Here is a 26,729-nt window from a genome sequence, read left to right as displayed (position 1 = left end):
CCTCTGAAGACGTTTTTCTTCTTTTTGAAGCATGGAAAGCAAATCTTTTATGTTACTCTGGTCATCAATAAAATTTTAACTTCAGCTCTGTGTTCAACTTTTCTTTAGTTGTGACAAGGCTTGCTTGGTGTTATTTACTTAATGGAGATTTTTACCTTGAGTTGCTAGTTAGTCGTGAAATCAAGTAGTGTGTTTTGGAAAGCAAACATTAAAGTGTGATCAGGGATGGCTATCCGAATCTGTAAGTTGGCATGGAGCACAGCAGCTTTGCAAGAGTGGAAGGCAATGTGGAACCGGATGTGAAACTTTAAAGCAAAGCAGAGCCGGTTCAAGAGCTGAGCCCCGTGCAAGGACCAGGCTTCTTACTGTAAAGAATGAATCTGTCTGCAGTCAGTTCTGCTGGCCTGCTGGCTTCAAAATGCAAATTCACTCCAATTAGAAACAATTTGAGTTTGCCGCCTTTGTGTGTGTGGCTTTGTCTGAGAAATACTAGGTCAGGCATAAAGCCTGGCCCTGTTTGTTTGTGCCTCAAACAAGTCTTTTAACATTTTTAAATGGTCGTATTTTACGTAGTTGTACAGGTACCTGCATAGCAGCTTCCCTGCTGCCTCACAGAAGCCTGTTCACTGATCTCTGCGCTCCATGAAAGCTGACCTGCACCCTGCCGAACAGGGCTGCAGGGAAATATGGCAAATACGCCAAACACACCAAACGCGAACCCTGCTAAGCCCTCAGACAGCCCCCCTTCCACCACTTTGCCCCAGGATGCCCACTTCGCAAGTCGATTTCAAGGCATTTTTGAGATCCAGTGCCGTATTTACTATAGTATCTGTGTATTTCTTAACCTTAAGGCGTGTAAGCCAGCTATCATTTTGATTAGGTTCCCCTGTGTTTGGAGCGCAGTGCCCCAGCCTCACAGTTCCCAGCATGGTTTCCACTGTGTCTTCTGCACAGCATGTGGGTTCAGAAACGTGGGTCTGTTCCCTTATAATAGAACCCATTGTGCTTTGAAGGGTCTCTGACAATCTGAGTCCAAGTTACAACAGCCCAGGTAGAGATTAGGGTTGACACTGAGCTCAGGTGGCACTAAAGGGACAGTTCAATGTTAAGTTGATGTCTTTCAAGGCATAGGAGGTTGGTGATTTAGATGGTGTTGTCAGTACTAAAAAAAGGAACAAAGGACAAATACGGTGGCTTCTGTCATCTAGTCCACAGAGATGAGCTGGTGAGGGCAGGAAGCAAGGCTCTTGTGACTTTATTTCTTGGGCACAGAGTGCATTTGTTTTATATGAAACAATGAGTGTTGTTCAAAAGTGGTTCTGTCACTTCAGGAGGCTACTCCTTGGTTAGCACTTGGGCCCAAAGCAGTCTGAACAGAAGACCGCCAGCACCTCAGTCTTCATTCCCTTCTGAAACAAATGTACTGTTGCAAATGGGTTAATGGAGAAATTAGGTGCTTGGAAAAATCTGTGTTCTTCAGTATGTGCTTAACAGAAAGTAGATTTAGAAAAATTTACATTGCATCAAAGCAGACATAATTCAGTTTCACCTTAATTTTTTTGTTTGTTTATAAAATTGTAGATTGGAGACATTTGAAATTAGAACTTTTATTTTTCACTGATATTTTCACGTTGATATCAGTTCCCATGAAACAGTTTCTTATAAAACCCAGGCTCAACACCCTGTAACCAGTATGTTTAGAAACCAAGAATATGTACCCTTAAAGGTACTTAAATGGGCAAGGCAAGACCACAGTGACGACGATGTAGAATTCAAATATTTTTGTCTGACTGGCTTTCAAAATGGAAGTTAAAATTGTGGTACAAAATTACACCTTTGGGTTTTTTGAAACTCAAAGCTAACTCAGAGGAAGCTTTACCTATGGCATGAGGCTGGACCACTCCTCCGTGGCCATGAGCCACGGCATCTTGGGCTGGTTAACAGTTCAGCTTTTCCTTAAATGGCGCACGGGCTGTCTTGCTTGCTTCAGATGTTTGTTATTCGAGCTGCTTGAACATTGTATGAGAACTAAACGATGACCCTGACCACTGTGTGACCTGTCTTATTTGCTCTTCGAGCTGGCAGGCACTCGGAGCACTCAGTCCTAATGGGACTCTCGTGGTCTCTCGCTGCTCTCTTGGCCCTCAGTGTCTGGGTACTGAGAAAGATCTAGAGTCAAAACTCGGCTGAACATGCAGTCATCTTGCTGAAATGGAAAGCAGACAGGGCGGGGTGGGGGGGGAGGTTATGACATGTAAAATAAGGGCCATTAGTGAATCTGGATTTGCATTTAAAAGGGAGCTCCCTATGTCACCTAAGAAGGTGTCAGTTGTCTGCACTGACCTCAGTTTGCTCCCTCTGGCTTTTGCATTACCTGGCAAAGGGCCCTAGAATATGCACCCCAAAATGTGGCTCTGTGCTATGTGGATGGTTTGAGCTACTGAAAACCAGCAGATGCAGGAAAAGTCCTAAAAAGGGGCACAAGTTTTCCTTTTGTGAAAGAAATTTACATTTATGTAAAAGATGACACCCTCTCTACACTTAGCAACTGCTATCAGTGGAGAAGGCACTTACTTGAATCTGCAAATGGAAACACCCCTCGTTTACCATATTTTCCCGGTCACTTTCCCATCATTTGCCTCCTCGGCCTTGATGCCCCCAACTCTTTTTCCTCATTTTAGCCTAAGATGGCAGAGAAGCTGAGTTCTAGCCACCCCTCTCGGTTTCCCATGGCGGGGAGCGCCACGCGCACATGTGTGATGCGCATGCTCATAAAGTCTGCTTTTCTCTCACTGATCTGTCTTTGCTGGGCTGACCTACAGGCCTGGCCGGAGGTCCTACGATAGGTAGAGGAGAAAGATTTTTTTCCCTCCCTACACTGGAATGAGAGTTTTCATCTCACTTCTGCAGCATTTTTCCAGTGGTCCGTTAACATTTTGTATGCACAGGAAAAAAACTTAACTTTTAGCTGAGCTTAAAGGAAACCTTGGGAAGTAAATCCTAATCATCCCAAATCAGAATGATCAGAATTAGTCAACTGCTTCATTAGTGCAGGTTAAGTACTCTGAGCTGCTTAAGAAAGATGTGTTCAAATTCTAAAAGTTACTGTGCAGCTTGGAACTTGGTCAGTTGCTTTGTTTTCTCCCTTGGTACTTTTGGAAGATAAACGGGTCCTCGTTTGTTCTACCATAATGCATTTGTTTTTGCCTAAAACACTCAAACATCACAGAAATGTGACTACAATATTGTTTGCTTTGTGTACTTAATGTGTACTATTATCATACAAATAAAATGATCATACTATTCTGCAAATTTGGATTCGTAGGCCCCCTTGCCCGCCTTTACCTCTGGATAGATGCCTATCAGGGCGTCAGCCTTGGAATAGAACTCCTCTTTTAGGGAAATGATTATCATCTGAAACTGTTCTTGAGTCTGCTCTTTGATGTAACTTGATACCTGGGAGGACATAAAAAACACACATTTCACCAACCAGAAAAGGCCTCCTTTCTGGTCCCTGGGGACAGTATTCTCTTTGTCTTAATCTGCCCATTTTAGGTGTCAAGACACTTTCCTGCCTTCCTGGTAATTCAGTAAATTTACTACAATGCCAGAAGTGAAATACCTGATTCTAAACTAAGAAGTTTGATAAAATATATATAACCTCATTAAGTCTATGATCCAAAACCTTTGAATATTTTTAAGAATAAACTATAATATCCTGTAAATATGCAATCAAGTCTTTGTAACAAGATCAAACAAAACGAGCACTCGGATGTTGTGCAGGGCTGAAGAAGGGCTGGTATGTAGACTTCCAGCTTCCTATTTTGCCAGCTCAAAGCCTGGAGACTGGGAAAACATGGAACGATAAATGTATTCATAATCTATAATCTATCATTTGGTCAGAGAGGAACTCAGTGGTTCCTTCCAGAAGGTCAAGTCCAAGGAATGAGAATCAGAACAGAACAGACTGGACAGAAAGCATCTTGGTGAACAAACTTGCTTAGAACGTGGGGAATGATGAAGAACTTAGACACACCACAAGTGTTTAATACTAGGGTGGTGCCAGTAGAAGAGTCTTAAGTAAGACCTGGTACTTGGAGATGCCACTGATACAAACATCTAGATTTTGCTAGAAGATACGGACAGCCTAAATGCCACCAAGAGGCAATCCACCACGGTAGATGCTATACCCCCCAACACACACAGAACATGGGGAATAAAGTGCCCAAATTAACCAAAGGGAAGATTTCTCACAAATGAGTCAGGTCTCAGAGTCCAGTTAGCTGATGCAGACTAGCTGACAATTGAGAGACAAACGGAGATATTCTTTTGTTCTTGTTTTTTTTTTTTCCCCTAGTTACCCCAAAGTCTAGCAGGTCCATAGACTGTAGCTCTTGCCTGTCCTCTACACCAGCGGTCTGTAACCTTTTTGGCACCAGGGCCCGGTGCTCCCATGAGAATCTAATGCCTGATGATCTGAAGTGGAGCCGAGGTGGTGATGCTGGTGCTGGGGAGCGGCTGCAAATATGGATGAAGCTTACGCGCTCGCCGCTCACCTCCCGCTGTGAGGCCCAGTTCCTAACAGGCCACAGACCAGTACTGGTCCATGGCCCAAGGGTTGGGGACCCTGCTGTACAAGGTTCAGGAGGCTGGGGATTTATTTTCTGAATTTTGCACATGTGGAATTGTACTATTTCTGTGCCTACTGTGACGTGTTCAGGAACCTGGGGCCTACGGATATCTGGGTTAGAAAAGTGCAACTTGGGAAATATGAGAGGCAACGATCAGACCATTAGAAGGTTCCTCAGGCTGCAACTCCTGAAAGTCCCCCGATTCTGCCTGGCATTTCAAGTGACATTCACCAGAGTAAGAAAACAGGGAAGTCAGCTTTAGAGACTCGGAACCTGCCGGAGTGGCATCCTGAGAGTAAATGCTTCTCTCAGAGGTGGACTCATTAACCAAGCTCACAAGACTAAGGTATAAACCAGAATGCCAGTTTACAAATTGATAATGAGAAATGTGCAAGCCCAGAGCTGCCTCCTCGTAAGCTGTAGATGCAAAGCCCAGTCATTTCTGGAAGAGGGATGTGCCTGCAGTCAGAAGTAGGAGTCTAATTCATCCACCTCCAAAACTGGATTTCTCTGGAGGAGGTCCACGACACCGAGACTCTGCAGGCCAGAGCTATCCCTCCCCTGGGCAGCGATGGGCCCTGCCAGTGTCTGCCTGTCTTTTTGTCGTACTTCCGTGGCTGACCCCATTCTCATGAAAATTCAGTCAAGGTATGTGGTGAGAGCCTGCTTTCTGGTGGCTTCGCACTACTGTGCACTGACCTTTAAGGCCCACTTTAAACAGAACCCTCGGGAGTCACGCTGCTTCCTTAGCTCCCTCAGTGTCTCCAACACTGAAAACAGGATCACACACAGGTGCTAACTGGGTAAATAACTGATCACACACAGGTGCTAACTGGGTAAATAACCCATCACACACAGGTGCTACCTGGGTAAACAACCGATCACACACAGGTGCTAACTGGGTAAATAACCGAAATGGGGCAGGGGCAGGATTTTGAACTTCAATCCCTTTGGAATTTTATTTAGAGATTACTTTTGGACTCTGAATTGACTAGCTTGGTTCTGTTTGCTGCCAGGCCGACTAATGACCCTCATGTCCCACTCTCTGGATGAGGACCAGTTACCCAGGGGCAGTGCTGTGGGCCCAGTGGAGGGACCCTCACTTGACTCCGGGTTGATCCCTAGCAACTCCGAGGGGCACCCCAAATCCTGAATGAAAGTTACCCTGAATCATCTTGGTTTCAGATATTTAACTTAGATTTGATTTTAAATCAGCAATATCAGACTGTTCCTGTCCAGGGTAAGCTGCCTCTGGCCAGAGCACGACCTCCGAGTTGTAGACATTCTACTGGAATTAAAAGCAGAAAGAAACTTACTTTGCCAATGTTAGTGTTGTCCAGGGCTGCATCCACTTCATCTAAAACAAAGAATGGAGCAGGCCGAAAACTAGAAAAAAATGACAAGTTATAACTTTGTAACCTGGAGAAGGTTAACAGTATTCAGAATAAATAGGATACACCCTTTGGACATGGCTGTCTAGGTCTCCAGTGACCGCTACCTTGCTGAATCCAATGCTCAGTCCGCATCCCTTGTGACCTTTGCAGGAGATCCCAGCGGCCCATCCGCCTGTCCTCTGCTCTTCAGGATGACAGGGTCTCCGCCCCCTGCCCCACCCACTGCTCCTTCCCAGGGTTGCCTGACACCCCTCTTCTCTCTATTTAACACTGCTGTGCCCTTGGGTTCTGCTTAGAGCCTTCCCCTACCTACTCAGCTCCCTTGGTGGCTTCATGTGCTCTCAAGGTTTTGAGTGCCACCCAGATGTATGGGGATGGCTCCCACATGTCTGCTGAGAGTTCCGATTTCTCTCCTGAACTCTCACCTCACACGTCTACCAGCTTACTCAACAAGTCCATACCACGGGTGTCTAATAAATAGTTCAAACTCATCCAGAATCAAACTCCTCACCCGGCCCGCCAAACCAATTCTCTGTCGTGGCCTTTTCCATCTCGGTTAATGGCAGTTGTTATCACTCTAGTGGATTAGGCCTAAGTCCGTGGCATCCTCATCCATCCCTGAGTCTTTCACATCCCACGCTCTGTCTGCTCAACCTTTTGCTCTCACTCTGGTCCAATCTGTCGTTATCTTTCACCTTCGTTGCTACAGTAGTTTCCTAACCCCACGCCCGCCACTGCTGCATACAGTCTATTCTCTACAGCTGCCGGGCTCACGCTGGCCTCAGGGCCCTTGCACTTGTTGATCTTGTCTAACATTCTTCCTTTGGCTCTCCACATCACTTGCCCTCTTAATTCCTTCGTATCTTTGCTCAAAAGTTACCTTCTCAAGGGGCCTTCCCGGACGACCCTTTAACACCGCAAACCCTTCCCTGCTACTACCTGTCCCCACTCCCTGCTTTAATTTTTTTTCTACAACATCTGTCATTTTCTCAGTCTCCACAGTATAGAACTCGTTTGCTAATATGCCTTATTGATCATCCGTCTTCCCCATCTAGAATGAAGTATCTGAGACGTGTTCAGAAAGGAGGGTCCTAGAGAGGTTCAGGCGAGATGAGCATGATTCAGGGAATGCTGGGAGGCAAGGATTTTGTTTTGTTCACTGCTGTCCCTCCAATGGCTACACCATTGATGCACAGTAAATATTTAATGAATATCCGCTGAATGAATGGATGGGGGTGACACCTAGAAATAGTTTTATTCTAGTAAGAGTTACTCTACCCAGGGTCATGTTTAGATCCGTACCCATGTTGTCCCCAAAGTCCCTCTGCGTTAGTAGTGTTTTCTGTCTTTTCTGTAATGACCTATTCCTTCTCCTTCTTGAGAATGGTAAAAATCAGCTGTCGAGCTTTTATGCTGATCTTTCTGGTCATGAAAATAAAGAGGCAGCATCATCCACACCTTAGATCTCCATCTAATGCTTTGAATGTTGAAAGTTAATTGCCTTAATTTTAGCTTTTTGATTTATTTTACACACAAACAGTGCCACCATCGTCAAAGGACATGAGGGGGCTAAACATTTTTCCAGGAGAAATACTTTGCTTAATATTCTTTACTAAATAGCACATCTCTGAATATGGACTAGAAAAGTAATATATAAGTTGGACGATTTTGTTTTATTTGGGTTTGTGATTGTTACTATTTTTGGCAATTCTGATGTCACAAAGCTGAAACATTAGTAGCTGCTGATAACAGAAATGGAATAAAAATCTGTCAAAGACTGAATTCTCTCTTAGATTCGCTGTCTCAATTGTCATAGACAAAAACCACAACCTGAATTGTTTGGCTGAAGAAAATATTTTGTATCACGTAATGCTAAATGCAACTAAAGACAAGTAATTAACAGAATTCTGTAGGAGGTTCATTTGGTGTCTGCCCTGATGCAGAATCAGACAGCTCACTGGGACCTTACCTGTGCACAGCAAACAGGAGAGCCAAAGCTGCCACACACTTTTCTCCCCCGGACAAATTGTCCATTGGCATGAACCGTTTGCCTGGGGCCACACAGTTGTAGCTAATTCCCTCCAAGTAGGGCTCTTCTGGGTTCTCCGGGCTAAGAAATGCCTGAAACACATGTTAGTTACTGAACAATATCAGAAAAGCAATTAGTAGGTTTCAGCTTGGATTTCTAACAGTTTAACTAAAGTATTCTGTTGGTTAGGTTTTCCTCCATTCTGATGGAAAAATACCAGTGCCTGTAAATAATGTATTTAGCTCTACATGTAATAGACAACAGGGTTGTCTGGGTGGGGAGTACAGGGAAGACATTCTAACATCTATAAAGGATCAGGCCTTCCCACCAAACTGCCATTCCAACCTCAGCAGTGCATGCTGCAGTCTTAAAAAAAAGTGTTCATTCCTCAAGCACTTACTGATGAGCTATTATGGCCATGTACTGTAGATACCGAGATTAATCCTGCCCTCAAGGAGTTAATGGGACTTTTTAAACCTTACTTTACTGAAAATAAGTAAATTATTTTGGGCTGAAATTCTAAATACCTGCTCTGAGATGACCTCAGTCATAAGAGAACACTATGAGAAAGAGTAAAAGTAGATCTGTAAGGTCCACTCCATGTCTTCATCCCACAACAGTTCCCCAGTATTTGCTGTGGATACTGACGATGGGACGGGGCGTGTGCAGTGAAGAGACTGTCACTACAATGGACGTGTCTGGATTCAAATCCCACCTTCAGTTCTTTCCCTTGCCTTTGTTACTTAGGCAAACGCCACAGACCCCAGATCAACCATTTCTTAAGATCTTCCACATCACCCCACCTTCGCTGCAGAGACCACTGGCAGTTCTATAAAATCAAACTAGTGCCAGACAACAGAATTCCAAAACTAAAGAGAACCTGGAAACCAAGTGATCTAATCCACTCATTTTTCAGATGAAGAAACAGGACCAGAGAGGTGTGGACTCGTCCGGGCTGGCCAGAGGTAGAGTGAGTGGGACCTGGAACACAGGTCATTGTGACAGCCAGTCTTCATGAGCTGACTCTGCCCCATAGCGGGCTACTCGAATAAAACACCCACCAGTAACACCAAGTTCCCACGCGTACATACTTGGGCACTGTTGTTTCTGCAGAGCTTCTTGTAGATTTGATCAATTGCGACTGAGACGTGCTCAAAACACTGGCTGAAAAGATCATATCTCCTCTTTTTCACCTGTTCAAACTCTTGCCTACAGATTCTGGCTTCCTTTCTGCTGGCCTCAAAAGCTAAGAGAGAATCAATGTTCTTTATTTTAGAGACCACTGAGGATTTCTTGTACTTCAACTTTAAAAAAGCATAAAATATTTTTAAAATTTGATTTTGAATTTGGTTGTCTTGAGTAACTCTACATTTAAAATACCTCAATTATTAACTCCATGAACATGGCTGTTACAACTGATGAGACCTTTTTCTGGTAAGGCTAATTTTTAAACAATAGTGACAAGTTCTCACAGAGTATCTACTATGCCTACTATGATGATATGAAAAAATATCTGTTTTAAAATAACCAATAAACCTGTTTTTAAATTAAAGCAGAACACTTTTCAAAAAGAAAGCAATCTGCAATTCAGTATGAAAAGTACACATTAATATAAGACAACAGAGAAAAATATAAATTAAAAAAACAAAGGTACGATCTAAGGAAGACTTAAGGGTTATAGAAATCAAAACCCAAACACCCGTGAATATGATCTTGCTAACAACGAAAACTGTTTCACCATCTGTGGACTCCTGAAACTTGTCTCTGATAGTCTTCAGGTTCTCCAGGGCTCTCAGGTTGGGGGCTGCTGTCTTCAATAGGACATCTTCTTGGGATGCTACTTGTTGCAGGAGGAGTTTAAGGTGGGCTTCTATTTCTTTGTCAGATTGTAGAGCCTATTATTGGCAAAGAACAGCACTGATCAGCATGGCTTTTAGGCCCACAGAGCTAAGGTAATCAGACACAGGGCCCTTCGGGACCTGGCGCCTGCCTCACCCCTGCCCCTCATCCCTACCTTCCCTCCCTCACAGCCCACTCCAAGTCTGGTGCAGTCGGGTGCTCCTCGAGTGGGCTGAGCCTTTTCATGGCTCCCGGGTTACAGACGCTGCTCTCCTGGAGTGCACTTTCCTCCATATTTTTTAATCTGGCTTAAAAGCAACAATTCCTATATCACTTTCATTTACTCGTTCATTAAAAAAAATTAGATACCAAGGATCCAGTTACGAACACTGTCCCATCCTTGCCCTTCAATAGCTCCCAGGGAAGTCAGACACACACTGGCATCTCTGGCAGCGTGAGAACCTAACAGGCGGCCTGGGTGCAGCCGGGCAGGGAGGGGACATCCAAGCCTTCCGGAGGCAGCGCCGCTGGAGCCTGAACGATGACTAGAACTAACTCAAGCAAGGAGAGAAGGGAACAAATGGTGCAGCACGACCATCCGGGACAGTTTTCTGAACCCCCCCAGAGGGCCTTCATTAATGTAAGATCAAGGTGACATTTTAATTCACTGGAAAAAGAATTATTTGAAAAATGTTGAGTAAATTGGTTAACTTAGGTACATTTTAAAAAACGGACTCATACCATGTACTAAAATAAATTTCAGATGAATTAAATAAGTAAATTAAAACAAAAACCATAAACAGGAAAAAAATATTTATATTTTTCAGTAAATGAGATGCAGAAGACTTTCTAAATATGAAAGCACTAAATAGACTACAGGACAAAAGCTTCTTTCTGACTGCCTAAAGATACCACAAATCCAGTCAAAGAGCCCAACAAATCTAACAATATGTTAACAGGAAATTAAAAGATGTGCCAGGTATTACCACTTGGCATCCATTCACCATTCCTTCCTTCCTAACACAGCCCAAGTGTGACCCTTTGTCCCAAACAGTTCCCACGTGTGGGTGCAGTGGTGGGTCTGCTTGGTCTAAGACTAAGCCCACCCCACCCCAACAATGATTAGTCAGGAATGAACATGTGACCCAATTCAGGCCACTGTGATGAGGGGACTATTGCTGGAGCTCGTCTTCACTCTTAAGAACAGCACCTCTACTCTCTTCTCAGAGGTTATGGCTGTATGGCTGGAAAGCCAAGAAAGGCTACGGCCACGTTGCCTTCTGAGATAAGGAGCCTCAGGACAAAGCCAAAAACAAAGCACTGGCTGTCCACGGGATGCCTGAGAGACACAGAGCTGCTAAACTAGAGCCCTGACCTGGATTCCAGGTCCGTGCTCTGCAGCTGTGAAGGATCTGTCACCTACTGAGGTACCGCACTGGGATGCTGACGGGGCAAATTCAAGATGCTGGACTATTCTGGTTACTTTTGTCTACTGCGGGACTTTTCCAAGACTTTAATGTTCATCATGAATCTCCAGGCAGTGAGGTGGGGGAGGGTAGCCTTTCAAAAAACTGGCTGAGCACACTCTTCTTCTTTGGCAAGACATTTCATGGTACTTGTGTTCTGCAAAATGCACAGTGAGAAATGCTGATATAAACATTTAAAAAGTAACCGGGCTATACTAGTTCTTCAAAAATAACCAGGAAATCTACTTTTACCCTAAACTTCTGCTCTACAGTCTAAAAGTCATTCTGCAGCACTTCAATATTTAATTTTGCCGTGAGTTAATTGCAAACAACAGAAACCTTCCGTTTACCTTCAGGTCCTCTCGTAGAGAGCTGTAGTCTACCTCAATGGCTTCTTCTTTTTCATATATGTCAACTGTCGCCTGGGTGCTTTCTGCTTCAGTTCCCAACTGAAAGACATGAAGCCCCCACCTTGTTACCCGAAACGTGATCTCCCCCAAGTCCCCCAGTTGACTGCCACCTCACTCAGACTCAAAATCCCTGCGGTGACCCACAAGGTCAGGACGGTCTGGTTCTGGCCATCTGGCTCTCCGTCGCCCCTTTAACTTCATTCCGTGCCAGCCTCCCCGGTGCTCCCTCTGCTCCAGCCTCTCCAGTGGGACAACTTTCCTCCCATGTCGGCATCACTAGCCCTCTTACCACTCTACTTCCCGGCCATCCTTGCTCAGGCCACTCACGGCCTCTCCACCTGAGACTGCAAAGCACCCACCGATACTCTTTGTTCTCCCTCCTGCTTTAGTTTTTTAGCCCGTGTCACCACCAGACACCCAAATATTTTATTTGTTCACCATTTTGTTTCTGTGCCTGTCTCTCCTCCACTAGGATGTGCCTTGAGCAGTCACTGGCAACACATATTACTCTCTGATGGAAGGAAGGGACAGGAAAGAAGGAGCACGTGAATGAGCACTTATTCCGCTGTACGCTGGCTGTTGGTATAATGCTGATACCAAAACCAAGATTCACAAATTAAGAGAGAAAGAAACCTTTGTCACTCACTCCTTTCTAGATATTCTCTGACAACAAACTCAATGAAACAACTTTTGGAATCATGTCTCCATTTTATGTAATATGTGTATGTTAAAGCAGTTCATACAGAAGTTGAACTTGAATACAAAATGGAATACTGAATCCCTGAATATCTCGATTCCTGTTTTCATGATTCGGTATTGTATTTTGTGTCAAACTTCTATATGAGTCATCTGGTGTCTTGTTACTCAGTCTGGTCAGTGGGCCAGCAACAGAGAGCCTCACCAGGAGCCGAGAGAACCATAGGCTCTAAGGCAACAAAGTCCCCAGATGCCTCATGTGCACAGAACAATCTGGGCACCAGCGATCTAGTATGTCTCCCCTACCACGTAAGAAACTTCTAGGAGAACCCCGGCAGTGAAGGTTGCCTGGGGAACACCTCCAGTGGAAGGGGAATCTCAGGCTCTATGTCATAACTGGTGTTAAGACAATTATTTCTACCCAGTGGCCCTTGTTCAGCCCTCTGGAGAGAGATCATTATACCTTATACCTTTATGGACAATCTTTTGTAGCACCCCCATCATATGGCTACTACTAGATGTGCAGACAAAATGCCAGTCACGGATCCACCACTAGAGGCTGTCTGTCTTTCTAGTAGCAAGCTTTCCCTGGCAGAAAAAATCTGACTGTGGCGTCCACCCCAACCCCAGTATCTCCTTAGGACCAAAAGGAACCAGTGTGATCCTACTTCTGTGACGAGACCTTCTTCCACTGGAGGAGGAGAATCACATCCTGAGCCTTCTCTTCCCAGCACGGCACAGTCTGGGCCTTTTCGCTCTCCTGGACACTAGACTCTTAAAAAGCATCAGGCTTGAAAAGGGGAATGCAATAGTCCAGGGTGGCTTGACCAGCACCAAGTGGGATTAAACTATCATTTTCTTTTCAGATAATAATTCTGTATCAGTTTAGTTCAATGTCTTTATACCTGCTTTGAAACACCCCACCACGAATATGAAAGTCTTTCAAGCTAATTAAGAAGTAAATAATTTCGCGTTCCTAGTGGGTGTACTGGAGAATAACTCTAAGAGCAATAGGACCAATACAGCAGCGGCGCCCTGGGCCAACGACATTCACTGACGTCACTAAGACGGCTCCCTCCTCCCCTCTAGTCTATGACAACCCTCTTCCAAGATTACACTGCCTTTTAAACAGACTTTCTAGTTCTTTCTACAGTATAGTGAGTATCTTTTTTCTGCTCCCATCTACTTCTGCTGTTACCGGGCGTCCCCCTTTCCTCTCTCTGCACCCATTAAATGTGGACATGTGACCCAGAACGAGCCAGGGTTCTTTTCCAGGATTTTTTTTTTTTTAGTCAAAAGGAAAGTTTATTAGAAAAGGGATAATATTCCACAGACAGAGTGTGGTTTCCTCTGAGGCAGACAGTGAGAGGGACCGTGACAGAGACACTGAGAGAGAGACGGTAACGGCGCTGAGAGGGACCCGGAGTTCCTTCTCAGGACTTTTCTAACTGAGAGACGTCATGAAAAGTTCTGTCAAAGCCAGTGGTTACAACTGCAGCCTTGTGGGGAAAGCTGATCTGAGAGAATAAAGCCAATAGACATTGAGCCAGAAAGAGTTCTCGATGGCGTTCAAATTTCTGGACCGAGTCAAGCACAAGACCGCCTCCTTTCCAGCCCTCTCCTCTCACCCCCATCCACTCTCCCCTTTAAAGCCACCTGAGCTGAGTTTGCTACTTGTGGCCAGAAGAGGGTTTTCTCCTTTCCTTACCTATTTGGAAGGTGATCTCTGCTAAAATAGAGAAAAAAGACTTCTGAGGCTAATATCGCATCAGAATGACACTATGAAAAAAAGTGGTCAATGTTAGCAAGAGAAAAATTGTTTTACAGATGCTTCATTCTGAAGAACCCAAAGGACTGAAGGCCTGTTCTGGAACGGGAAACCTGATGGAACTGAATGGATTTCCGACCGTCCGGGGGCGGAGCAGAAAAGGGAGGAGGGATGTGGAAGGGACCACAGAGAAGTGATTCCTTCACTAACATACTCAGTAAGAACTCAGAGATGACTTAAGAAGCAAAACTACTATTTTCACCATTCTTTAGATTAGCTAATATTAAGATATTCTTTGCGAACTGCAGTCATACCTTTCCTAACATGAGACAGAATTATGGGTAGATATTTCCAATGAACCTGAAAAGTACTGTGTAATACAAATGTAGCGAGAAAGAAAAAGGCAAACGGAGAGGTGTCTACCATTAGTGGACCTTGGTTTTATCTCCCGATTCCTTGGAGGTCCATCCTGACCTCCTCCTCCCTGTCACCACCTGGACAGACTCAGGCAGGTCTCTTCTGAGAACCACCTCGAGCTGTCAGTGAAGGTGCAAAGCCAGACCCCTCCACATAGCACAATGTTACAAGCGTGCAGGGAACTGCCAATGCCAGTGGGCCACCTGCAAGTTGCCGCGGTTCTCTGTGGCTGACACCACCTTCCCAGATGTCTCAAACTCCAGCAGCTTTAACTCTGATTTCTCTTGGGTATCTCTATATAAGTAAGAAACTCTGGTCCATCCTATGGGTTAAAAGGACCTGGATTAGCAAGAGAGAGCAAAGAACTGCATGAAATGCCTGGTCCTCTGGACTGATGATCGCTTGGCCCTTTTCCATCTGAGGAGAAAAGAAATCTCCTCTGTGCCTAAAGGGGCGTAGAATAAACGGAAGGATCTGCAGAGCTGGGATCTCACTGAGCAGCAAAGGGCGTTACACTAAGTTCCCCACGACCGCGCTTACTTTAAAATCGTTTGCTAGAGTACCTCTACTTCAATGATGTCGTCCAGTGACCCCAACAAAAGAGTTATTTCAATGTCTTGAACTTTGCAATCAAGCAGCATATTATGCTTCTCTAGCCGTTTCTGTTCCAGAGAAGACTGAAGGATTATAACTTCTTTCTGCCGTTTTCCCACTTCCCTGTAAATATACAGATATGAAAACGTGATTATATCTTGTTTTATACAATTTCATCAAAGAAGAAAAATGTGCTGTAAACTTACATGGAAAAATTATTTTTTCCTATGAGTGCTATAAGTTTTAGAGGGATCTCGCTGATGCTTGCAATTTAAACTTTAACACTCCTGAGAAAGGCCATGAATGTAGTTAGCTAATCTAAGGGAGAATTATTCAAGAATGAGCATTCTTACTTGAATCAGGCAAGCAACAATATAGTACTTTCCTACTTCATTTTTAAATTTGTATAAATTTTCAAGCTGTATTTCTCCCTCAGAATAAGCTCTACATTTTAGAGCCTCAAACCAAGAGTCCCTTAGCAAGAGAAAGTCTGAATTATTTTTACTACCACCACTAATGTAATGTCTTCTATCTTAAACGAGGGCTTGGGGCTTTTACCAGCTGAAATAATGCAGAATTTTAAAGAGGGCTTAGAAACAGAACCAAAATAAATAAATAAATAAATAAGAATTACATGGTTTTCAAGAATATGACAGAGATGTGGTTCTGTTTAAACTTAAAAAAAATCAAGAGTAAACAAACTTTAAATGTGCTCAAAAATCTAAGACACAAACTCTCTAGCTGTATCCTGAAGCACTGAAGGTCTGAGCAGTGAGGGAAAGTGTGGGATGCCGAGAGGCTGAGCAAAAGCAGAGCATACTTCATGTGAGCGCTCACTGTCGTGTCAATCATGCAGGAAAGCAGATGTCACTGTGGTTAACAAGCCAGTTGATTCATAGTGTTATTGTCAACGCCATGGCAAGTACAAATGCTTATCGTGTGCCAAGTACTGTTCTAAGTGCCACATAAACAGTCACTCATTTAATCCTTATAATTATTCTATGAGGTAGGCACTATTATTATGCCCATTGTACTAATGAAGAAATGAAGGCATAGTACTTAAGAAACAGAGCTGGGACATCGGCCACAGAATCACAGCCCTCACTGGCTACACTTCGTCACATAAATGGACTAGCGAGAGACTCTAAAAGGAAAGATGCCAGTGTCAAGAGGAATTTAGCATAAGGGACCATGTTTTATACTGGTCCATGTTTTCATCGGCCAAAATGAATTATTCACTCTGAAGAGCTAACCACCCTTCCTGGTTTTCCTCCAAATGAGAAAGCTTGAAAGGTGTGATGTGGGATCAAAAGCAACAGAGGATACACATTCAAATAATAAAACTTCCCATGATAAATTTTGAATTGATGGTAAACATTTTTAAAACTCTGGTTATGGTCTTTCAAACTGATAAACTTAATTACCTATCAACAGCCAAAAACTTCTTCCGTTCCTCTTCAATCTGAGCTTGGATTTTCTCAATGTCGGAATTCTGAGTGACAAATATGTCCTTAAGTTGCTGCCACTTCTCCATGAGTTCATCCACAACTTGCAGACAATTTTCTTCAGCCTGAATGGAAATGACGTGCACTGTAGATTCACCATCTTTTACATTAATCAGGTCAATGGCTCATCTTTTTAGCATTAAAACTCAGCTAGTCATTCTGAGACAAACCCTTCCTGCGTGTGCCTGAAGCTCTCACGGCACTTGACCTGTCCCCATTGCACACTTCTTGGAAACTGGTAATCGCTATCTGCTTGTCTGTGTCCTTCACTTCAATTCAGTCCTCAGCTTAATGCCACCTGACTTGTTTCCATTGTCCAGTGAAAATGTTCTTGCTATTACAACCTCTTAAGTAGCAAACTAAGCAGACATTTTCCAGACTTCACCTTTTTGACAACTCTCATCACTTCCTCCTTCCTGAAACTCTAGGGCTTCTACAATGTCGCCCCATCTGGCTCTCTTCATAACCTACGGGACCACTCCTGGAATTCCAGCCTCGCTCCACTGCTCTTCACTGCCTTCCTTTGCCTGGGAGTCTCAGCCACTCACATGTGGTTTCAATTTGCCTCCACACACCAGCCTAGACTTTTCCTGATAACTATGTCTGATAACAATTACCTGCTGGAAATTGCTCTCTGGATGTCACATAAGAAACTTAAGTGCCACAAGTCCAGAATTTTCTCTCCTTAACCTGCTCCTCCCATCCACCAACCGCCCAAGTCATCTGTGGCATCGCCCTCCACCTCCTGTCCCACTTCAACATCCAATAATCCGTGAAGTTGTGCAGATTTTACTTTAAGTAGTTCTCAAATCTTCCCCCTACCTGCCTTCTAGAAGTGTCAGGAGCACAACAAATATTTACTCAATGAAGGAAGTCATCATTTCAATGACAAAGCACTTCAGCCCCCATTACTAATTACCTTCTTTAGGTTATCAATGTCTTCTCTGCCTTTCTGGATAGTTTCTTTTAACGTGTTGATCTTATTTAGTTTCTTCTTCAGCTGATTGCGACTATATTCGAGTTGAATATTAAGCCGAGTTTTTTGCTTCTCAAATTCTAATCTAATAAAGTCAAGCATTAAAAGTGGTAAACATAGTCCTTCAATCCTTTTTGTCTTTTTACTGTTTATTATGGAAAATTTCAAATAAATACAAAAGTAGAAGGAATATTATAATGAATTCCCATATAGTCACCACACAGCTTTAATAATTATCAATTCATAGTCAATCTTGTTTCATTCCTAACCACACTCATCACTCCTTCCCACTACTGGATTATCTGAAAAGAATTTCAGACATCATGTAATTTCATCTGTAAATATTTTAGTATGTATCTCTGAAAGTGAAGTGACTATTACTACAAACCATAAATTATAATAGATAAAAATAAAAATTCCTTAAATAGCAAATTGCTATCAATGACAAATTTCCTGAATCTCATTAAAAAAAAATATATACCGGTTTGTCTGAACTAGGATCAATCCATTGCATATGGATGTGTTTCTTAAATCTTTTATAATCTATAGGTTCCCTCCCCTTTCTTTAAGTTACAATTTATGTGCTTATCTTATTTAAGTCAGTGTTTTCAAATAACTATTCATTCACAAACTCCATCCTTGGCAATTCAGGAATATGTTCCTTCCTGATGCACTTTACGACTTTGTCAGCTTTGTAAACTCCTCTAAAAAATTCCAATATCAACTGTAGCTCACCCTTTCCAAACTTTCCCCCTCACATATCCTGCTAATGGAATCATTTGTTCAAGAAACATTTGAAGCACTAAAGGTATCAGATATTATGCTAGATAGTACTGCTTCAAAGACAATAACAAAACAATAGTAATGATCAAAACAAAGAGTAATATTCAGTGACAGGTTACTAATAAGCCAGGCACTGTTATAAATACTTTTACACGAATTAACTCACTTAAGTTGTATAACTCTGAGGTACGTCATACTGCTGTCCCTATTTAACAGACGACCCAGGAAGTTAAGGACCTCACCCAAGGCTATCCGCACAGAAAGTGGTGGAGCCAGCATGAGTACTTCGCAGGAACAGAATCCCCGCTCTTAACCACTGGCAACACTGCCTGCGGGAAAGCCGAGAACAAACCCTCGAGGGATTTGTTTCTGCTGTGGAGGCAGGCAAACGCTCCTTCACTTGGCTTCGGGACGCCCACACTCCTCCAGCTTTCCTTTCTCCTCACTTGCTATTCCTTAAAGTTCCTTCTCATCTCTTTGACTCGTTAACATGATCTGGGATCGCCTTTCTAGCTACGTTCATTCTCTTGGTAATCTTATCTAGTCACATGACTTTAAGTTCCATCGATATGCTAACCGTCCCCAAATTTACACTCCCAGCCTAGACCTCTCCCTTGAACTCATAACGTATATATTCAACCACTTACTCTCCATCTCCAAATTGGATGGCGAGGCATCCTAGCATACATAAGGGATCAGCTACTAAAAGTAATAGGAGGGTTTAGCAAAGTTATCGGATGTTTGCTCAGTGTAAAATTTGATACCACTTTTCTACATTAGTGGAAGACAACTAAAAAAAATCATAAAAATACATACTATACATAAGAGAAAAAAACTGTAAAATATCTAGGAATTAATAAGAACACACAGATTTCTATGAAAAAAACTTTTAAATTCTATAAAGGATAAGATAATTAGAATAAATAAAGAGACATTAGATAAAAGATGAGAGACCAAAAATTTTGAAGATGTTCTCCCCAAATAAATCTATAACTCCAATGCAACCTCAATCAGAATTCCAGGTGGATTTTATGAGAAGCTCAATAAAAAGTGATAGGCAGAATTCTTTAGAAAGAAAAACTATTGAAGTTCAAGTAGACTTCAGGAACAAGGAATATGACAGAATTATAAGGCGGATAAAGAGATTAATTCAGCAAAAACATAACAATCCCAAATATGCATGCACCAATCAAGACGCTTTAAAATATGTGAAGTAAAAACTGAAACTAGAAGGAGAGACTGACAGACCTGAAAGCATACCTGGAAGTTTCAGTGCCTCTTTGTGACTGCTAGAACGAGCCAGAGAATCAGGAAGCACACAGAAGACCTGAGCAATACCAATCAGCTTAACCGTCACTCAGAGGGCACCCGTCCAACAGCAGAATGTATATTCTTTTCAAGTGCACATGGAACATTTACTAAGAATACATGTTATGCCATCAAACAAACCTCAATCAATTTAAAATGATTGAAATGATGCAGAATATATTCCTTATCACAATGGAATTACTATAAAAATCAGTAACAGAAAAATATGTTATATCTATTAACATCCCAGTATCCGTTAAATTAAACAAGATGCTTCTAAACACCCATGGGTCATAGAAAGGAATCACAGAGATTTTAGGAAATATTTTAAATGGAATGAAAATGAAAATACAACAAACCAGAAGTAGCAGGGCAGTACTTAGAGGAAAATATACAACTTAAAATGCTCATATTAGAAAAGAAGTTTAAAATATATAATGTAAGCTTCTATCTTAAAAGCTAAAAAAAAAGAAGAGTCAATTAAATTCAAAATAAGTAAAAGGAAGGAAATAATAAAGAGCAAAAATCAATAATATAGAAATAGACAAACCATATTGAAAATCAATGAAGCCAAGAACTGGTCTTAGAAAGGATCAATAAAATTGAGACACCTCTAGGTAGACATCAGGAAGAAGAGAAAGGAGACAAATAACCAATATCTGAAATGAAAGAGGGGACATCAGTACAAATCCTACAGATATTAAAAAAGATAAAAGGGAACATTAATAACTTTATGTTAATAAGTTTGGCAACTTGGATGAAATACACAAATTCCTTGAAAGACACAAACTACCAAAGCTCATTCAAGAAAAAAAGATATCCTGAATAGCCCTATATCTATTAAGGAAACTGAATTTGTAATTAAAAACCTTCCCACAAAGAAAGGGAGTGGCCCCAGTGGCTTCATTGGCAAATTTTACCAAACATTTAGGATAAGAATAATATAATTCTAAAGAAGCTTCCAGAAAAAAATTCTTGCCTCATTTTACGAAGTTGGCATTACCCTGATACAAACACATGACAAGACACTGCAAGAAAAGAAAACTACAGACCAATACACTTATGAGTGTAGGTGTAAAAATTCTTAACAAAAGTTTAGCAAATCAAATCCAAAAATATTTTAAGAAGACATGACCAAATGGGGCACACCCTAGGTATGCAAAGTTGGTTTAACATTCTAAACTCAACCAATGTAATTTATCATACTAATAAACAAAAAACCCCAACCATACAATCCTCTCAATAGATGGAAGAAAGAATATTTGACGAAATTCAACACTCTTTAATAACAGAAATTTCAGCAGACAAGAAATAGAAGGGAACTTCTCCAACCTGCTAAGGATTTAACCGTGAAGGATTGCATGTTTTGCCCATCTGAGACTGGGAATAAAGCAGGATGTCTGCTCACCACTTTTATTTATTCAACATTGTACTGAAGGTCCTAGCTAGTCCAATAAGAAGACAAGAAGAAAAAACAAAAGCCAAATCAATTGGAAAGGAAAAAATAAAAATTTTAATTCACTGACAATATGGTCATTTTATGGAAAAAATCCTAAGGAACCTACAAAAGAGCTACTAGAACTAATAAGTTTAGCAAAGTTTTAGGCTACAAGGTCAATTTATAAAAAACAATTTTATTTCAGTATACTATCAACAACCAATCTGAAATTGATAATCAGAAACAATTCCATTATCAAGAGTATAAAAAATGAAGTACTTAGAAATAAATTGAGCAAAATATGTGTAAGATCTGTACACAGAAAAATAAAGAACATTAACAAGCGAAATTAAGGGACACCTACATAAGTGAAGATAGACACCACGTTTATGGGTTAGTATTGTTAGGATGTCAATTCTTCCCACATCAATCTATAGATTCAATACAATCCTAATCAAAATTCTAGCAAACTTTCTTACAGCCAGTCCTAAAATGTATTGGCTGTACAATCCTAATCAAAATTCTAGCAAACTTTCTTACAGCCGGTCCTAAAATGTACACAAAAGTGCAAAGGACCTATAATAGTCAGGGGCTTGACCCTCCTTGTCTACTGTAGTAGCCTCTGTGGCTAGAAGGGTGCCTGGCTCATGGGAGGCTTACAGTAAATAGGTACTGAATAAATGAATGAACCATGAGAGAATTACAGAGAATTAAAAAAAGAAAATGGGCCAAACTATTGATAGATTTTATTTCATTCTGGGATAATGACTAATTTTTAAAAACATTTTCTCTATTTCTTCCAAGAGGCATGTATTACTTTTGTATTTAAAAATTATATTTGATTATCATATCTATATGAAATGACAGAGGCTAGCTCAACTTACTGTGGTAATCATTTCATAATATATGTAAGCCAAGCCATTATGCAATACACCTTAAATTTATAGTGATGTACTGTCAATTATAGCTATATAAAACTGAGGAAAAAAGAAGTGCCTGATAGGAAATAAATAATCATCTAGATGAGCATAAGTACAGTGAAGTCTAGATCTTAAATAATCTGTAATCATAAATATTTTATTTCCTGTTTTTGCATGATCTTAAGTACTTTTGATATAAGGTGACTATATCTTGGGAAAGAGAGTACCTGCTGACTTGCAATACAACTTTGTCATCGTCACTACTGTACACTTAAATTCAGATTTCATACAAAAAATTATTTTTGAATAGATAATACATGCCTATAGTACAAAATTTAAATGGCATAAGAATATACAAAAAGTGAAATATCGGTTTCCCATCCTCTCAGCGCCCCTAGAGGCAACCACGCTTACGTTCTAAATCTATCTGTATGTGTGTATTTTCCTTCAGACTGACATTTGTCTTCTGATTTTCTCCATGGTCCTTTCGTTATGCAAAAAAATTTATTTCTATACATTTGCATTTTATCAAGCTTTTCTTTTATGGCTTCTGGGGTTTATGCCATACCGAAAGATCTTCCTTAATTTGATATTTTTTTAAATTCTCTTATGACTTAGTCTAATGTTTTTCGGCCTTCATTTTAAATCTTTGATTCAGCTGGAATTAATCTCAGTCTAAGGAATGAGAGAGATCCAAGTACATTTTTTCTAGGTTGCTAATACATGTATCCCAAAATGATTTATTGAAAGGTATATATTTTCTCTACTGATATAAAATGCCACCCTTAAGTCGAGTTTCCCTTATAGATATATTTCTGGACTCTGTGAGCTAGTACCTCAGAATTTTAATACAGCTTTATATAATGTTTTAAAATATGGGAGTTCTAGTCCTTTCTCATTACCTTTTTAAGATTTTTCGTGGCTAGTTCTGAATGTAAACTCTATAAATCAGCTTGTTTATTTAATAACAAATCTTGTCCATATATGTTTGAGATGATATTTAAATTATAGATTAAATTAGGAAGGACCAACTTCTGTATAATATTGAGTCTTCTTATAAAAGAACTAGTATGCCTTTCCTTTTTATTCAAGTTTGTTTATATCTGTCTTAATTAAAGCTTTCTTTATATATGCTTTCACATTTAGCAAGTTTATTTCTAAGTACTAAGTATTTTACCTTTTTCCTCTTTAATGTAATTGGGATATTTTCTCCCAATACATTGTCTCCCTAGTATTCTGCATGTAATAAAAAGCCTACGAATTTTTATATTAATTTTAAAATTATTTTTAAATAAAAATTCACATTAATATTTGTATTCAGCTATATTACTGAATTCTCTGTTTCTAGTAGTTTCCGTTTGTTCCTTAGGAATTTCTAGATACATATTATATAACCTGCATAGCGAAAAATTTACCTCCTCCCTTCAAAATCTGTATACCTTATTGATATTATTTACCTAACTCTACTGATTAGTATCTTCAGAAGAATGTTAGAGAACCGAATATACCTATCATCTCTAGTTTTACTTCTAGTGTCACTCCATTAAAACACAATGCCAATTTAGAATGAGATATATTTTTTCATATCCCAGGTATCTATTAACGTTTAAACAATTTTTAATTGAAAATGGGTACAGAATTTTGTCAAGTGCCATTTTTGTCATCTACAGAGTTGATCATGTGATTTTTATCCTTTGACCATTAATATAAGCCATTCTTTTATTTCTAGTATGAGGATCACCAGATAACAGTATACTGTTTGGCTTTTGTTGCACTTCTTGTTTCTATTTAATCTCATTTTATTCAGTTATTTATAGGTGAAATGGATTTATAGTTTCTTATTGTATGTATCTTTTTGGATTTTGGTATCAACGTCATGTTCATTTCATAAAAAGATATGTTTCTTCCTCTTCTATACTGTGAAGCAGTTTAAATATTGAAGATTTGTTTAAATATCAGACGTTAAAGTTTCCTGCACCTTTAAAGTTTGCTGGGATGATTCATCTGTGAAACGATTTGTGCCTGGTGGGAGTGGATAGAAGCGTTTTTACTTTCTTTTCCTATGGTAACTGGCCTTCTTAGATTTTTCTACCTTGTTAATATACTATTTCTTGAAAATTACCATATTTTATCTACAAAAATAAATATTTAGAGAACTAAGTAAAATGGTATCTTTTAATAACCACTGTGTAATTATGTCCCCATTCTATTATTTTATGTTTTCTCTCTTTAAAAAATTATGAAATAAAAGAATTAGATCTCTTTATAAGAATATGAATGTTTACTTGCTATTTCTTGATGAACTGAAATAAAGACCTCAGACATGATTCCCTTAAAGTATGAAATAATAGTTACAATTATATGTGTAAACTGTTTATCAACATTTTTAAATAAAAATACCTTTTTTGATCAATTTCTTGTTGCTGTTTAACATGTCTTTTCTCAAATTCACGAATATTTTCCAAGCCAATTTCTTCACAGAAGTGTTGAAAAATATCATCTTCAACCTTTTATTTCAAAATGATTGGTTTAATAATTAATTTTAAGGAAGTATAGAGATAATACTTAAATCTAAGTTTTTCCCATCAAGATTTTCCTGGATTAGGCCAAAAACTAATCTCAACAAGCATTATTGTACTCTGAGGAGCCAGTGCTTTCTTGTTAACTTAATAAATTACATCCATCTATTTTCAACTTTCTTATTCTAAAAATTAAATAAGAAAGCTCATAACTAGTTTTATTAAGAGTTTTGTTTTTTTTGAAATGTTTAAAGCAAAACTGGAAGCATTTCAATTACATTAGCCACACCAATATGTATTTTATGTAAACAAATAAAATATTCTTTATATGAGTAATCTATATAGTGTCTTAGGCAGTATAAAGCCAAGAGGACTAGAGCAAAGAATTAAGATTCAAAAAGATTTTAAAAATCTAGAATGAGCCAAATCCAACAAAGGAACATTTAACCTCAATATTTTTAAAGCCCTGCATTTACGTAAAATTATAGGATAAAGAGACCTATTTTAACAGCAGGATATGTTAAAAATTTTTGGATTTTAGATGAATATAAATTAAATATGAATATTGATACAATAGTAAGCTATGGTTTATGTAAGCAGATAATCCAAATGCAGAAAGTTACAATTCTATGTGTAGTGTCCATGGTACTCTGTACTGGTCAGACAGTACTTTGACATTATGCTTGTTTCTGGGCATTGACAAACAACAGAGCACCCAGAGGATAGTCACCAGAACTGGTCTTCATTCCATGTTAAATGTAAAAGCTTAAGGAATTAGGGGCATTTAACCTAGAAAAGAGATGATTAAGGTGATAATAGAAGTGTGATAAAAGCAAGGGGTGGAAGTTACTGAGTGTTAGTGTGACACTTTCTAAGGATTAAAGATAAGCAACAGTGGAATGAATTAAACCAGAAAGTTCCTGTCACTTTGTATGCAGAGGCTAGATGGCCAAATCTTTGCTGCCCCAGAGCCAAGCACTGTGCCTGGCAAATACAATAAATGTACCAGAAATAATTACTGAGTGAATGAGTAATCTCAAAAGATAATCCGAATGACAAAGTTCTTTCTTTCCTGGTGTTAAGTGGGAGAAAGAAGAGGCTGTAACTTTTACAAAGAGCAAGGAGAGGCTGGAGAGCAGAAGAGAGTAACGACGCACTGGTCACTGCCTCTTGAGATGAATAATAGTAATTCTCAAAAGACACCAGAAAATTAACGTAACAAACCAGTAAAGCTGAGTACTTATCACATTTTGCTTTAGCACATATTCAAGAATCTTAAATCTGGTATCTGGTATAAAACTGTAATAAATATATCATTCATGACCTTATCTATCTTTCCCTGAAATTCTTCAATTCTTTGTTGCCGTTCTTTGATTCCTTCACTCAACATAGTACATTGAGACTCAATATTGAGTAGTTCACTTTGTAGCTGAGATTGTTCCTAGTTACAAAAGAGAAAAGATTTACTTTTTAACATGGCTATTTTAGCTTTCTATAGTGAAGCCAAACACATAATAGGCATCTTTTAGAATAAAAAGGGAATCTACGAGGTAAGGTAAATTCAGGTACAATTGTATAACAAGACTAACAACCATAAAAATAAAGTAACTAAATGACCATAATACAATCTTAATCATGGGGTAAAGTGTAAAAATAATATGGTGCTATATAAATATAACTCCTGAAATTCTATGTTCTGGTTCTAATTTCTACAAAATTTTATGTAAATCTATATTACCCGGTAAAAAGCAGCAAGGTGCTTCTTTTTAATAATCTCCAGTTCACTTTGCGAATATTTGAGTCGTGTATGAGTTCCTTGTACTAGAGTCTGTATTTGTTTCAAATCGGCTTCCTTGCGAAGTATCTTCATTAAATCCTAAAGAGGAAGAGGATTATATGAGAACGTTTCACAAAAGAAAAGCACTTTCACTTTTCAAAGTGCTTTCGTATGTCATAATTCATTGATGTTTTACATATAACCCTATCCACACTCCATCCTCCCTTCTTCTGGGCAGTTAAGAACTTAAGCCATCAGG

The 26,729-nt window shown here is 40.0% G+C and overlaps 1 protein-coding gene across 1 annotated transcript in view; it reads right to left on the bottom strand.

Annotated features, from left to right (window-relative positions):
- Positions 1 to 1,585: 1,585 nt before the first annotated feature.
- Positions 1,586 to 26,729, bottom strand: part of SMC1B (structural maintenance of chromosomes 1B) — a 54,033-nt gene continuing 28,889 nt past the window's right edge. The window contains exons 13-25 of the mRNA XM_006917320.3: positions 26,432 to 26,569; positions 26,018 to 26,134; positions 24,575 to 24,681; positions 17,669 to 17,810; positions 16,669 to 16,814; positions 15,214 to 15,367; positions 11,710 to 11,808; positions 9,793 to 9,949; positions 9,146 to 9,300; positions 7,995 to 8,146; positions 5,948 to 6,017; positions 3,346 to 3,456; positions 1,586 to 2,206 (exon numbers count right to left, since the gene is read on the bottom strand). Coding sequence (XP_006917382.1) covers positions 2,105 to 2,206; positions 3,346 to 3,456; positions 5,948 to 6,017; positions 7,995 to 8,146; positions 9,146 to 9,300; positions 9,793 to 9,949; positions 11,710 to 11,808; positions 15,214 to 15,367; positions 16,669 to 16,814; positions 17,669 to 17,810; positions 24,575 to 24,681; positions 26,018 to 26,134; positions 26,432 to 26,569 — 1,650 coding nt within the window. The 3' untranslated portion in view covers positions 1,586 to 2,104. The remainder of the gene's footprint in view (positions 2,207 to 3,345; positions 3,457 to 5,947; positions 6,018 to 7,994; positions 8,147 to 9,145; positions 9,301 to 9,792; positions 9,950 to 11,709; positions 11,809 to 15,213; positions 15,368 to 16,668; positions 16,815 to 17,668; positions 17,811 to 24,574; positions 24,682 to 26,017; positions 26,135 to 26,431; positions 26,570 to 26,729) is intronic.

The sequence above is a fragment of the Pteropus alecto genome, unplaced genomic scaffold (genome assembly GCF_000325575.1).
Source record: "Pteropus alecto unplaced genomic scaffold, ASM32557v1 scaffold157, whole genome shotgun sequence".
In the NCBI taxonomy this organism is placed as follows: Eukaryota; Metazoa; Chordata; class Mammalia; order Chiroptera; family Pteropodidae; genus Pteropus; species Pteropus alecto.
Note: the sequence above shows the minus strand (reverse complement) of the source record. Positions and strands in the feature narration are given on the sequence as shown.